A 14,622-nucleotide genomic window follows, 5' to 3' on the forward strand; every position below is an offset into this window, starting at 1 on the left:
GAACAAATCCTCTAATATTGTAACCCAGCAATATATGTAAATGAAATTAGAATTAAGCATGTTTTAATAAAGTTGTCCTCTAAAACCTGTTTGGCCCATTATCTTATATACCTCTGTAAGTTTAAAGTGCATATTGCTACCATATTGGGTGTGTAGCACTGTGTATCTTGCATCAATGGATTAACATGCCATCTTGGACTCACACTCTAGATAACTCTCTCTCTCTCCTCACCCCGTTTCCCATGTTATCATTTACTACTACTTATAGTATGGTAGTGTCCAAAATCCACAACCAATATCAGGGCCTGAACAGTGCTCAGTACAGTGCAAACACACACGAAGACATGGTCAGGAATGTCATTTTCCTTTTCATTGCTCTTCACTGACCTCTACTGTTTTTCTGGATGGTCAGTCTGGGTTGGGGAAGAACCTAATGGTTAAGGCTCTCTCTCTCCCCTTCAGCAAGGTGAGGAGAGGCCGCTGCGTGCAGCACCATCCATTTTCAGAACATTAGTGGAGCAATACAATCAAGCCTCAGCCAGTGGTGAAATATCCTGTGTTGCACCATTTAGATTTTGCTGTGCCTGTATTACTGGGTGCAGTTAAAATACTTGTTGCCACACTGATTGGAATCTGCTGAGCGCCAAATCCTGCTCTTTGCTACAGAAACGTACTTGTAGAAGCTGCAAAAGGCCTTCCTGTACCCAACAGATACACGTAACAACCCCCTGGGCCTATATAAATAGCATTCAGAAAGGGCTAAGAGGGGCCCATGAAGTCACCACATCTGCTTCCCAAAGGGGGAATGGTTTGTTGCTTATGGATGTAACCAGACCACCTTCCCAACCCTCTGCCTTTAAGCGCATATACTGCAGTGTGTTGCACAAACTAAGAAACGATGCACACCACTCACTCCTCTTCACAGCAGCAACAAGAACACTCCCCACTATTGTTCTCCACCAACTGTCCTGAGCCATCCTGCCATGCACTGGCAGGAGGGCTCTGGAACTCACTGCGCAAGCTGGCACTTGTTTGTCCCCCCCCAAAGACACCCAGTGGTACGCTCCCTCCTTGAGTATTTGAGTTCTGGGAAAACCTAACTGCTTTGATGCAAGCTTTAAACGTCAGAATAACATGTTGTGAAAGGCAGAGACCTGCCACATGGGTATCACACTCCACCCTGAAATCATCAATCTATCAAGACTACCCCGAACTGGAACTGAACTATCTGTACTCTCCAAGGAACTGAATGTCTTCTAAACTGGATACCATACTAACATGTGGAGAACTACAGACATTCCTCTGCCGGCTCTGCCTCAAGGACTTCTTTCAGAACAAAGACGACACCCCCCCCCACAACTACCTCATCCCCACAGATAGTCACAAAAAAAGAACCCTCCCACAGCGGACGAAAGCACAGACTGGATCATTACATTGACTGCTTCAGGAACAAAAAAAATATCGACTGAAATCCTCAACAGAACATCATATTCACCACCATCTCTCCACCACTCAAAGAACAGCTATACCATCCCTGAAATTCAACCAGCACACAGTGATCTAATCAGCACACAAATTGGGCACCACTGTGGTCCTTAATCAGATGGCTATGCCAATGAGGCCAACAGACACTCTCTGACCCCACCTTCTATAAAGAACTCAAAGACCACCCCACACCACAATTTACACAGGAATTTAAAGACGCCATCAAATCCTTCCCCAAACATCTCTCAGAAAAACTATCATCTCATCCCCCATGATCCACCTAAGGAACATTCTACTTGCGTCCCAAGATACACAAACAAGGGAAACCAGGCAGACCCATATTTCGCAATGGCACTTTTACTAAAGAAATATCAGGATGCACAAAACCATCCTCAAACCACTCACCACAAAAGGCCAGCTTCCTCCAAGACACTATCAACTTCCTCCAGAAACTCCATCAACCTCCCCCAGAACACCATCCTTGCCAACATAGATATCATCTCCCTATACACCAGTATCCCTCACCATGCCGGTATCACTGCCTGCCTCAAATACCTAAAAGATAATGTACAGTGCTCAGAAATCCACTCTCAACAAACATCACCAAACTCATCCATTTCATCCTTCACATTTAACAACAGTTTGTCCAAACCACGGGAACAGCCTTGGGTATTAGGATGGCTCCCCAGTCTGCCAACCTCTTCAACGGCCACCTCAAGGAAGAATTTCTGGAAAAATGCACCATAAAACAAAGATATGCCTGAGATACATTAATGATTTCTTCATCCTCTGGACAGATGGCCTAAGCTCCCTCATGAAGTTGTGATGGAAATCTAACAACCACCATGCATCCATCAAACTCACTCTAGAACACTCCCACACTAGTATTGACATCCTGGACACCAACAGCAGCTTCAAAAATGGAACCCTATAATTGACTATATACAGGAAACTCATGGATCACCACACTTCCCTCCTCAGATCCAGTAACCACCCCAGACACACCAAGAAAATGGTTATCTACAGCCAGGCACTCAGATACTGCAGAATTTGCTCCAAAGAGGAAGTCTGGGATACATTAAATGCACTTAAAACTGCCTTCACTGAACACTAAAACTGCCTTCACTTCTCTCCACAGAGAAGTAGATCACATCATGGAACAGACCATCCAAATGCCCTGAGAGAACCTGCTTCAATAAATAAAAAAACCTCACTGATTGCAAACCCCTATTTGTCACCTACCACCCCACACTAGAATCCATATGGGGTAACGTCAAACAATTACAACCCACACCTGATGGGGACCATATCCCACTTCCCACACTTCTGGACTTCAAACAACCCCCCAACTTCACCAAGGTCATCATTACAAGAAAGCTACCGGCAGAACAGGACACACTAATTAAAAGTGGCACGAGAGCCTGCCAGAGCAGCAGATACAAAACCTGTAGACATCTCTCCACTGCTACGATGATCAATACACACCACAGCACATCTTTCAAGATCAACAGGCCCCACACATACCTGTTGCAACCTGTGGTGCACCTCATCCAGTGCATCAAAGGCCCCCATGACAGCTAGCTGTATGAAAGCGGACAATCACTATGCTCTTGAATAAACTCACACAGAGAAATGATAAAAGACAAAAACACAATATCACCCATGGACAAACACTTTTCACAATGCAACATACTGACCTCTCAGTCCTTTCCTCAAACGAAACCTGCGTAATACCTTCAAAAGACAAGCATTGGAACTTAAATTCATAACTCTGCTAGAAACTAAAAACCACAGACTTAAAGACACTGGTTTTATGGCTCTTTACCACAATTTGTAAGACACTCTACTGCCTGTTAACTCTTAATTGCCCACTTCATTTTAAGTGCACTCCTACCGCATGTGTGCACCCCTTATGCTTAACTATCTGTCCCACTTTGTAATTAGCTTAGACGAACTGGTTACCTTCCTCAGACCTGAAGGAGAGCTGTGTGAAGCATAAAAGCTTGTCCCTTCCACCACCAAAAGTTGGGCCAATAAAAGCTTACCTCACGTATCTTGTCTCTCTCACAGGCAGAGAGAGACAGGTTCCTGTTTTATCAGACACAGCAGCCTTCCGGTAGAGCTCTCTGAGGTCCACTTCTACCCTTACATGCATATTGGGTGCAATCTATACTTTCTTACTGGGTATGATAATTTGGTGCCCCCAACCATATAAATGGAGAGTTCCCATCCAAATTATGGCAAGCATAAGCATTTCCCTCTGCTTATAGACTCTGCATTATTAAGCATGTATTTCTGAACGGCTGATTTAATATGCGGAGACCCTCTAATGTTTTAAACATGGATTATATGCCACTGCTGTAAGTAATGAGAACAAGCTCTTCAAAATACCAAAAAATTCTGTTGGATGCTGCTCACTCATCTTGACCTTGAGAGATACAGAAACTGTGTATTATGGGACTAGGGTCTAGTCTACCTCAGTAAATGAGGAAAAAAGGGAAATCACAAATGCATTTAAAATATTTCCTTGTTCACTTCCAACGTATGAAGCTATGAAAATGTAGAAGGGGAAGCGGTTTTGTAATATGACATAGTTGGGATTTTACTTAATGAAAAATCAATTAAGTCAAATTAATCAAATGAAAGCATCAATATATTAAATATTAGAGATGGACCCAGGCTGAAAAGTTTGAATTCTGATCTGAACTTCACCAGAGTTTTCGATGTTCAGATCCGGGGTTCTGATCCCATTTCTATTGAAAACATAATTTTGAATGTTTCCATCTTTTTGTCACTTGAGGTTTTCAGTGTCTACCCAGAATCATTTCCAAAATGATTAACTCAGACTCAGAACTGTGCTTAGGAAATTTGTTAAATGTCATGAAGCAACTATGAAAGTTTTGATAAATTTTATATTGCCTAACTTGAAGCCATTTTAAACACAAGGTTCCCCTACTTTGTTATTTTTCTATGCTTGAGTTAAGGTTTTATGGGAGAACTCATTTAGTAAAATAATATATATGGAGACCACAGGACTACTGAGAAAACATTTAACCTTTTGAGATAAACCAGACCCTCATCCCGTAAGACGCAGCTGCTCTTCACTCAAGGGCAAGATGAGACAGTGAATCCAAACACTTTTTAAAAATTTAAATTTATTTATTTAATGGGGAAGTTTTAATAAGTTTACAAATCATTTGCCATGTAAATAGCAGAGACAAAATAATAATCATTGCAACAGTGAATTGCAACAGTGAGCTTTTGTTTAGAAACAAGGCATTCAAAATTGCATTTGTAAACAGAACTCTTCACATATGTCACAGGACATGAGGGCAATAAAGGATGATAGAATAGCAGGGGGTCAGGAAGGAAGGAAACAACTTGTTCCAGCACAAGTAGACATTATTTTTGAAAAGCAAAATACAAAATTAAAGAGACTTAGAATTAGCTTCACTTTTTATCATATACAGGTTAATTGTGATAATCCAACTCTATTAACATATATGCTGATCACACTCAGTCTGTGGTACTTTTTAAGATAAATTCTGAGTGTGATATGGGTCATTATTTTTAGACACTGAAGCCTAGGATTTTACTATCAACTTCACGGACACTGATATTCCATTGTTTACATCATTAGCAATTCTAAAATAACTGTCTTAGTTAGACTGCCATGCATGTCAAAAGGGAGCAAACACTCATATTTTAAAAGTGAAATGGCATGTCTGTTCAGCTTGAGTGAAATCAGACAAGACAAAAAACACAAATGAGTGATTTTGAATGGATTCATCTTCACACTTACCCAGAACTCTGCTTTGCCGTTGCCCTTCTTGCATCTCTCTGCCAAGACTGATACCCCTACGGTCACCTCGGACAGTGGGTCTTCTGCTGCCTTCATGAGAACAATTTGAATGACACGTCCTTCATAGATGTGGGCATCAAAGGAAGATTTCCATTCTGGGTACATGGTGGGTTTCCTCTGAACCAAAGTTTTCCCCCTCTCTGAAAACGGCACAGAAAGTGAGGTAAGTGATGGCTCTACATAGGACAATATCTGATTTGACTTTAAATGGAAAAACAACAATATTTGAGATGACCCTCACTATGAAATCATAAGCAGGAGAGAACCTCAGAAAGCATGAGGTTGTGGTTGCCACCCAGGAAAGCACCAAAATATTCCAACATTGGTAAACTCTCTGATCCTTGAGAGTTATGTTTATTCACATATCAGTTATAGCACAGCCACCAGCAGTGAAAGTGCTAACGCGCATCAACTTGGATCTAGAGGGAAGAGCTATATCAGACGGTAGTTCAGTGTCCATGGACATTCAGTTCAGTCTTTAGACTGTTTGCTGAAAATGCCCAGAAGGCGTTAGTTTATTGTGTGATGGGGATTAGATCACCAGTTCTCATGTCAGGCATCCACCACTACATGACAAATTAAGAGATGTTTAATGCTGGCCTAGTTTGAATTCCAACTGGTGGCCTGAAGCTGAAAAATCTCATTAACTAGTTTCCTAACCTATTCTGGCATTCTTCTCACAGTTCTATTCAGAAGCAGCATAGGGAAAAGTCACCCATAACAGTACTGTGGTCTGATCAGTCATGATTTCTACAGCTTTCAAAGTATTGCAAGTCCTCCCTCCTCCTGTACAGCATGCATGGACTTCAATTATTATTATTATTATTTGTATTACCATGGTGCAGAGAAGTCTTAGTCACAGACTGGGATTCTCCTGTGCTAATGCTGTACAAACCAGAACAAGAGCACAACCCATACCCAAAGAAGTTAGGCCATGATCTTCCTCCCATCAAAGTAACTGGTAGAAGTCCTGTTTACTCCGAGGGAAGGATTGGGCCCTTATTATCTAAACACCTTTCTGAAGCATGAATTCCAAGTTAAGTTTATATTAATTCAATAACAGTTAGTTTGATGCACTCTGCTCATTGTGATGAGCTGTCCAAACAGCAGTAAAGAATAACATCTTAGTATTTCTTTATTAGGGAATGCCTGCCAAGAACAGCATTACAAATTACAGCTTTGACAAGTAAGCTTAAGTCTGCTTGCCAAAAGGCATTCTCAAAATGTTCACAAACAGCCACCTGAATATCTCCTGCATTTTGTTATGACCTTCTGTTTTTTCTCCCTTTACTTGTATTCAAAAGCTTTTACCTGGAATTTGAAGAGTCTTGTAGACAGCTAATCACAGCAAAGGTTTCAATTAATCAAACGTTCTTTCCAGAACTCTGCACTCTCTATAGCTACTATGAAGGTTTTTAGATAAACATATGGTGAGAGTAACTATAGAAAGCCCTAAGTTAGACAGAACTTTTATTATAATCCTAAAGGATCTTCTCATACCCATGTTTTTCTTCTCCAACATCACTGTCATCTTTCAAACAAAAGATAGGAATGACTAACTGGTGATATACATGGTTGTACTAATTAGTTGTAATGGTTTCTGTTCAACCATAAGACACTCCCTATAGTCTATGGGATGAGCATGCTATCTCACCATTGCCGGAAGTTTCTGCTGCACTGAGCAATAAGAAACTGGCCATCAAGACCAGGTCTTCTACATGGCACATCCAGTAGACCGGCCTAGTCATCTGATTGTTAAAAACTGAATGTTGTCATCAGAAAGCACAGTACTATAGAACGTTGCCCCTGGAACATCAGAAAAAGAACATTAATGGAGAGAACCTTCAACCCCGTAGGGGTTACAGTGGATGAGAAGCTGGATATGAGTCAACAGCGTGCCCTTGTTGCTAAGAAGGCCAATGGCATTTTGGGCTGTGCAAGTAGGGGCATTGCCAGCAAATCGAGGGACGTGATCGTTCCCCTCTATTCAACGTTGGTGAGGCCTCATCTGGAGTACTGTGTCCAGTTTTGGGCCCCACACTACAAGAAGAACGTGGAAAAATTGGAAAGCGTCCAGCAGAGAGCAACAAAAATGATTAGGGGACTGGAACACATGACTTATGAGGAGAGGCTGAGAGAACTGGGATTGTTTAGTCTGCGGAAGAGAAGAATAAGGGGGGATTTGATAGCTGCTTTCAACTACCTGAAAGGGGGTTCCGAAGAGGATGGATCTAGACTGTTCTCAGTGGTATCAGATGACAGAACAAGGAGTAATGGTCTCAAGTTGCAGTGGGGGAGGTTTAGGTTGGATATTAGGAAAAACTTTTTCACTAGGAGGGTGATGAAGCACTGGAACGCATTACCTAGGGAGGTGGTGGAATCTCCTTCCTTAGAAGTTTTTAAGGTCAAGCTTCACGAAGCCCTGGCTGGGATGATTTAGTTGGGGATTGGTCCTGCTTTGAGCAGGGGGTTGGACTAGATGACCTCCTGGGGTCCCTTCCAACCCTGATATTCTATGATTCTATGATTCAATATAAAGAGAAATATATGCATCTGTCATAAATATAAAGGGACGGGTAACCACCTTTCTGTATACAGAACTATAAAATCCCTCCTGCTCAGAGACAAAACCCTTTCACCTGTAAAGGTTTAAGAAGCTAGGATAACCTCACTGGCACCTGACCAAAATGACCAAAGAGGAGACAAGTTACTTTCAAAGCTGGAGGTTGGGGGGGGGGAACAAAAGGTCTGTCTGTCTGTGTGATGCTTTTGCTGGGACCAGGTCAGGAATGCTCTTCAGAACTTCTGTTCAGTTAGTAAGTAATCTAGCTAGAAATGCATTAGATTTCCTTTTGTTCAAATGGCTGGTAAATAAGCTGTGCTGAATGGAATGTAAATTCCTGTTTCTGTGTCTTTTTGTAACTTAAGGTTTTGCCTAGAGGGATTCTCTATGTTTTGAATCTGATTACCCTGTAAGGTATTTACCTTCCTGATTTTACAGAGGTGATTCTTTTACTTTTTCTTTAATTAAAATTCTTCTTCTAAGATCCTGATTGCTTTTTCATTGTTCTTAAGATCCAAGGGTTTGGGTCTGTGTTCACCTACGCAAATTGGTGAGAATTTTTATCAAGCCTTCCCCAGGAAAGGGGGTGTAGGGCTTGAGGGGATATTTTGGGGGGAAGACATCTCCAAGTGGGCTCTTTCCCTGTTCTTTGTTTAACACGCTTGGTGGTGGCAGCATAGGATTCAAGGACAAGGCAAAATTTTCGTGTTCATACATATTGACTCTGTGTGACTCGGCCAGAGGGCTGAGCCACTGAAGACCCACCTGACAAGGGCTACAGCTAACGGGGGGAGGGGGCGGAGGGCACACAATGAAGAGAGGGTGTGCAGGTTCGCACCCACCTGACAGGAGGCTCTCAACCCCCCTGGTGAGCCTCTTTTTTCCAACCCCATTAAAACAGGATTTTCAAAGGGAGGTTGCTGGATCTTGTTCTGAGTCACCTTACTGCCTGTGACCCTAAGAACCACTCAAAGCCAACTGACAAAAGGGTTCATTGTTCTGTAACAGTAACTTCTGACTGGCTTGACAAACTCACTACACCCACCACATTGCACAAATACTATGAAAGCAAAGACCATCAAATGAGGTCTCTACTAAAAGCTTATGTCATACTGATCCTCATAATCATTGAGAGATGTATGTAGGATTGATATTTACAGAGCTGTGTATATGCGTACACACACACATGTTTGAAAGACTGAAATCAATACAGGCTTAACAAGCAGGTTTTGACCAGACAAAGGATGGTTACGTCTGCCTTGTAAGCTAACACAATGGAAGCCTGTTTGCATATGACATGGAGTGGATGGGAACAGCAACATGAGGATGTGAAGGCAACATGGAGTCAGCACACATGGGAATAAACCACAATTGTCATTCTGACTCTGGAGACAAAACAATGAACTTTGCAGATACAAGGGGAAGGCAAAAAGGACACCTTTTTGTCCTTCACTGAGAAAGCAAAAAGGTCAGTGCTTTTTCAATTCATGAGAGAGGGATCCCAGCCATGCTGGCTGGAGACGCTGAGAGATTACTTTAGCTGAAAAACTACTTTAGACAAAGATTTTAGCCTGATGAAGTTAAGTTGGGACTCTATGAAGTGTGTTTCTGTTTCCATCATTATCCTTACTCACTAAATGTTAGCCTTTTGATAATAAACTTATGATTGTTTTCACTATAAGTATCTCTCTATGGTGTAATATTATAGTTGAATCAAAGTGCGTGTACTCATGTGTGTACTGCTTCCTTGGAGGACAGCTTACCTGGGAATTTCTGAGTGTGTCCAGTGGCTAAAGTGCTGGCCATACAGGGGAATGCTTCAAGAGGGTTTGGGGACTGGCATGCATCTAGGCCCTGGTTGTCATGGGAGACTTCCATCACCCTGATATCTGCTGGAAGAGCAATACAGCAGTGCACAGACAATCCAGGAAGTTTTTGGAAGATGTAGGGGACAATTTCCTAGTGCAAGTGCTGGAGGAACCAACTGGGGGAGAGCTCTTCTTGACCTGCTGCTCACAAACCGGAAAGAATTAGTAGGGGAAGCAAAAGTGGATTGGAACTTGGGAGGCAGTGACCATGAGATGGTCGAGTTCAGGATCCTGACACAAGGAAGAAAGGAGAGCAGCAGAATACGGACCCTGGACTTCAGAAAAGCAGACTTTGACTCCCTCAGGGAACTGATGGGCAGGATCCCCTAGGAGAATAACATGAGGGGGAAAGGAGTCCAGGAGAGCTGGCTGTATTTTAAAGAATCCTTATTGAGGTTGCAGATGTATAGAAAGAATAGTAAATATGGCAGGTGACCAGCTTGGCTTAACAGTGAAATCCTTGCTGATCTTAAACACAAAAAAGAAGCGGAAGGTTGGACAAATGATCAGGGAGGAGTATAAAAATATTGCTCATGCATGCAGGAGTGAAATCAGGAAGGCTAAATCACACTTGGAGTTGCAGCTAGCAAGGGATGTTAAGAGTAACAAGAAGGGTTTCTTCAGGTATGTTGGCAACAAGAAGTCAGTCAAGGAAAGTGCGGGTCCCTTACTGAATGAGGGAGGCAACTTAGTGACAGAGGATGTGGAAAAAGCTAATGTACTCAATGCTTTTTCTGCCTCTGTCTTCACAAACAAGGTCAGCCCCCAGATTGCTGCACTGGGCAGCACAGCATGGGGAGGAGGTGACCAGCCCTTTGTGGAGAAAGACTATTTAGAAAAGCTGGATGAACACAAGTCCAGGGGGCTGGATGCGCTGCATCCGAGGGTGCTAAAGGAGTTGGCGGATGTGATTGCAGAGCCATTGGCCATTATCTTTGAAAACTCATGGCGATCGGGGGAGGTCCCAGATGACTGGAAAAAGGCTAATGTAGTGCCCATCTTTCAAAAAGGGAAGGAGGATGATCCGGGGAACTGCAGGCCAGTCAGCCTCACCTCAGTCCCTGGAAAAATCATGGAGCAGATCCTCAAGGAATCAATTCTGAAGCACTTAGAGGAGAAGAAAGTGATCAGGAACAGTCAGCATGGATTCACCAAGGGCAAGCCATGCCTGACTAACCTAATTGCCTTCTATGCCGAGACAACTGGCTCTATGGATGAGGGGAAAGCAGTGGATGTGCTGTTCCTTGACTTTAACAAAGCTTTTGATACGGTCTCCCACAGTGTTCTTGCCAGCAAGTTAAAGAAGTATAGGCTGGATGAATGGACTATAAGGTTGATAGAAAACTGGCTAGATTGTCGGGCTCAACGGGTAGCGATCAATGGTTCCATGTCTAGTTGGCAGCCGGTATCAAGCAGAGTGCCCCAAGGGTCGGTCCTGGGGCTGGTTTTGTTCAATATCTTCATTAATGATCTGGAGGATGGCGTGGACTGCACCGGCAGCAAGTTTGCAGATGACACTAAACTGGGAGGAGTGGTAGATACGCTGGAGGGTAGGGATAGGATACAGAGGGACCTCGACAAATTAGAGGATTGGGCCAAAAGAAATCAGATGAGGTTCAACAAGGACAAGTGCAGAGTCCTGAACTTAGGACGGAAGAATCCCATGCACTAGGATCCCATGCACAGACTAGGGACCGAATGGCTAGGCAGCAGTTCTGCAGAAAAGGACCTAGAGGTTACAGTGGATGAGAAGCTGGATGTGAGTCAACAGTGTGCCCTTGTTGCCAAGAAGGCCAATGGCATTTTGGGATGTATATGTAGGGGCATTGCCAGCAGATCGAGGGAGGTGATCGTTCCCCTCTATTCAACATTGGTGAGGCCTCATCTGGAGTACTGTGTCCAGTTTTGGGCCCCACACTACACGAAGGATGTGGATAAATTGGAGAGAGTCCAGCGAAGGGCAACAAAAATGATTAGGAGTCTGGAACACATGACTTATGAGGAGAGGCTGAGGGAACTGGGATTATTTAGTCTGTAAAAGAGAAGAATGAGGGGGGATTTGATAGCTGCTTTCAACTACCTGAAGGGGGGTTCCAAAGAGGGTGGATCTAGACTGTTCTCAGTGGTAGCAGATGACAGAACAAGGAGTAATGGTCTCAAGTTGCAGTGGGGGAGGTTGAGGTTGGATGTTAGGAAAACTTTTTCACTAGGAGGGTGGTGAAGCACTGGAATGGGTTACTTAGGAAGGTGGTAGAATCTCCTTCCTTAGAGGTTTTTAAGGTCAGGCTTGACAAAGCGCTGGCTGGGATGATTTAGTTGGGGATTGGTCCTGCTTTGAGCAGGGGGTTGGACTAGATGACCTCCTGAGGTCCCTTCCAACTCTGATATTCTATGATTCTAGGCACACAAGGGCTGGCAGAGCCCTGAGGAGATTGTTTGGGTAGCTAACATCCAGTTAAGCACAAAGAAGTCTCTCTCTTCTACTGAGGCAGGAAGGTAACAAGGTGACTCTCAATTCTGGGTACCCCGAGAAAGCATCATACTGCCCCACCCTGGTGTGTTGTTACTTGACCCTACAGCAGAGCAGCGGTGTAGGACCACACTCTGTGCAGAACCAGTCACTGCATCTCCAAAAAAACTCCCCAAAAAGTCCAACAGGGCTCAAGAGGCTTCAGAGAAGAGCAATGAGACTGATGAAAGGCCTGGGAAAAAACCTCTCATGAAGAGAGATTGAAAAAATTGGGATTGTTTATTTTAGAAAGGAGACAAGTAAGAGACATGGTAAAAGTAGATAAAATCAGGAGTGCCTGTTCTTCCTGTCACAGAACAGGAACAAGGGGATGTGCAAGGAACTGGAATGGTTAAGACATTCAAAATGGAGAGAAGGAAACACTTTCACACAGCACGCAGAATTTACTGCGACAGGAAATCACTGAGGCCAAGGATTTAGCAAGATTCAAAAAAGGATTGGATATTTATGCAGGTAACAAGAATATTCAGTTATAGTTAATTCTAACAATTTTTTGGGAGAGATGTAAAACCTCATTTGTCAGGTCTTAAGACAATCTCTACCGATTATAGATTGTGGAGAAGATTATCCCACATCTGCCTACTGTGGTGTTTCTTGTTATTTCTCTGAGGCATCTAGTGCTGGCAACTGTCAGAGATAGAATAACGGCCCTTGGGTCTGATATGGCATAGCAATTCCTATGATTTTACTGCCCACTCAATGCAGTTATTATGAGCAACCACTAGATAAATATCATAGGAAGAAATGGGCCTAAATTCTTGCGAGAGGAAGACAGTTTCTACAGGCCTCTAAATCCTTCAAAAATGTTAATTCTTTTTTGTTTAGTACAGCCATACTGTACTAATTTAATTCTGAAATGAAGGTCAAAGAACTTGTCTTCCCCCACCGCATAGGTAATTATTATTGTTTGTGTTGCATTAACATGTCACAGGGACATGTTCACATGGAGTATAATTAGCTCCATACAAATTAATTCCTATCAAGAACCCTTGCTGATGATGATAAACCAAAATTTCCCACTAACATATATTTCATTTAACACACTGCAGCTATTTACTGTCCTGCATTTGAGAAAAAGGGCTCTCATCCCAATGCAATGTAGAGTGCTCTTCCAGTATACCACAGTTCTCCCCAAACTTTCAGGTAAGCATATTTTACCAATTAGCATGCAGAGAGCGGATTTGCAAATGTTAGCTCATTAGCTAGTCACCACAACAACCTATGCAAATAGGATAATTAGAAAGTTTTGCCACATACATTTCTTTTTTGTAGAGAAATAGGAAATTAATAAGGAAGAATTTGATCCTGCAAAGTGCTGAGCAATCTGGACCACATCCAGCAAAAGCATGGACTCCACAGAAGTCAATGGAACTTCTCACTTTTCTTTAAGTGAAGCCAACACACCTAAGTGCTTTGCAGGATCAGGACAAGAGCGCTCAGCACCTTGCAGGACTGAGTCTTGAGTCCTGCAGCCCTGCCACAGCACGTGTGTAGAGTATGTAATTTCTGAAGCATATTCAAGTCTAGAAATGTGTCAGTCATTACTGTACCTGTTGTCAAGGCTTCTTTCATCTTTATAGCGCAGAAGGGCTGCAGCTGCTCCCCTTCATTCTGCACTGGTCCCAGCTCAAATGAGTTGAAAGATATCCTTAAGAAGGGAGCCATTGCTCACAACAGTGGCACAAATCTAGGTGAACAAAAGAAAATATAAATCCTAAAATAAAAAATTGGGTTGAAGCAGATAAGAAAACCAAAATCTAATATGAGGTGCCTCAATCAAAGTGACCCCAAATCCAGTCTCTAAATTTGCCCTTACAACTTTTGCTAATGCATCTATTTGAATGTGCAAAACTTGCATGGTAAAAATTTAAGGGCACTTTTTGAGAGCACAACTGTAGAACTGAATTAGATCATAATAAAGCCACATTATTAGATATTGCTAAGAGGATATTTTAACCAGACAAGTTTGAAGAGACCTCCTTCCCAATATGTCTAAATCACAGTCACAACCTCTTCAGCCCCTTTGAATACATAAGGCTGTGCAGCATATTGTTAATAGATTAACTTTGATAAGCTCCATACCAATAGAAGCGCTTAGTTAATGGATTAACTAAGCGCTTCTATTGGTATGGAGTTTAACATCAAAGCTACAGAAACACTCAACGTAGACCTCTATGAGCTACAAAACTGAACTGTAACCCAAATATAATGACCTTACATGTGCATTAAACTTGTTGAGATTCCACTGCCTTGAATGCATTTATCTGTTAAGACTAACAAAGTTATGATTTTTTTTGGAAGCACTTATGTGATC

At 42.6% G+C, this 14,622-nt stretch overlaps 1 protein-coding gene across 3 annotated transcripts in view; it reads right to left on the reverse strand.

Moving 5' to 3' along the window:
- PRKCD (protein kinase C delta) overlaps positions 1-14,622 on the reverse strand; it is a 128,664-nt gene that overhangs the window by 39,483 nt on the left and 74,559 nt on the right. For all 3 annotated transcript variants that reach the window (XM_077823017.1, XM_077823014.1, XM_077823016.1), the window contains exons 2-3: positions 13,859-13,995; positions 5,288-5,487 (exon numbers count right to left, since the gene is read on the reverse strand). In XM_077823017.1, coding sequence (XP_077679143.1) covers positions 5,288-5,487; positions 13,859-13,973 — 315 coding nt within the window. In that variant the 5' untranslated portion in view covers positions 13,974-13,995. The remainder of the gene's footprint in view (positions 1-5,287; positions 5,488-13,858; positions 13,996-14,622) is intronic.

This window comes from Eretmochelys imbricata, chromosome 7 (assembly GCF_965152235.1).
Source record: "Eretmochelys imbricata isolate rEreImb1 chromosome 7, rEreImb1.hap1, whole genome shotgun sequence".
In the NCBI taxonomy this organism is placed as follows: domain Eukaryota; kingdom Metazoa; phylum Chordata; order Testudines; family Cheloniidae; genus Eretmochelys; species Eretmochelys imbricata.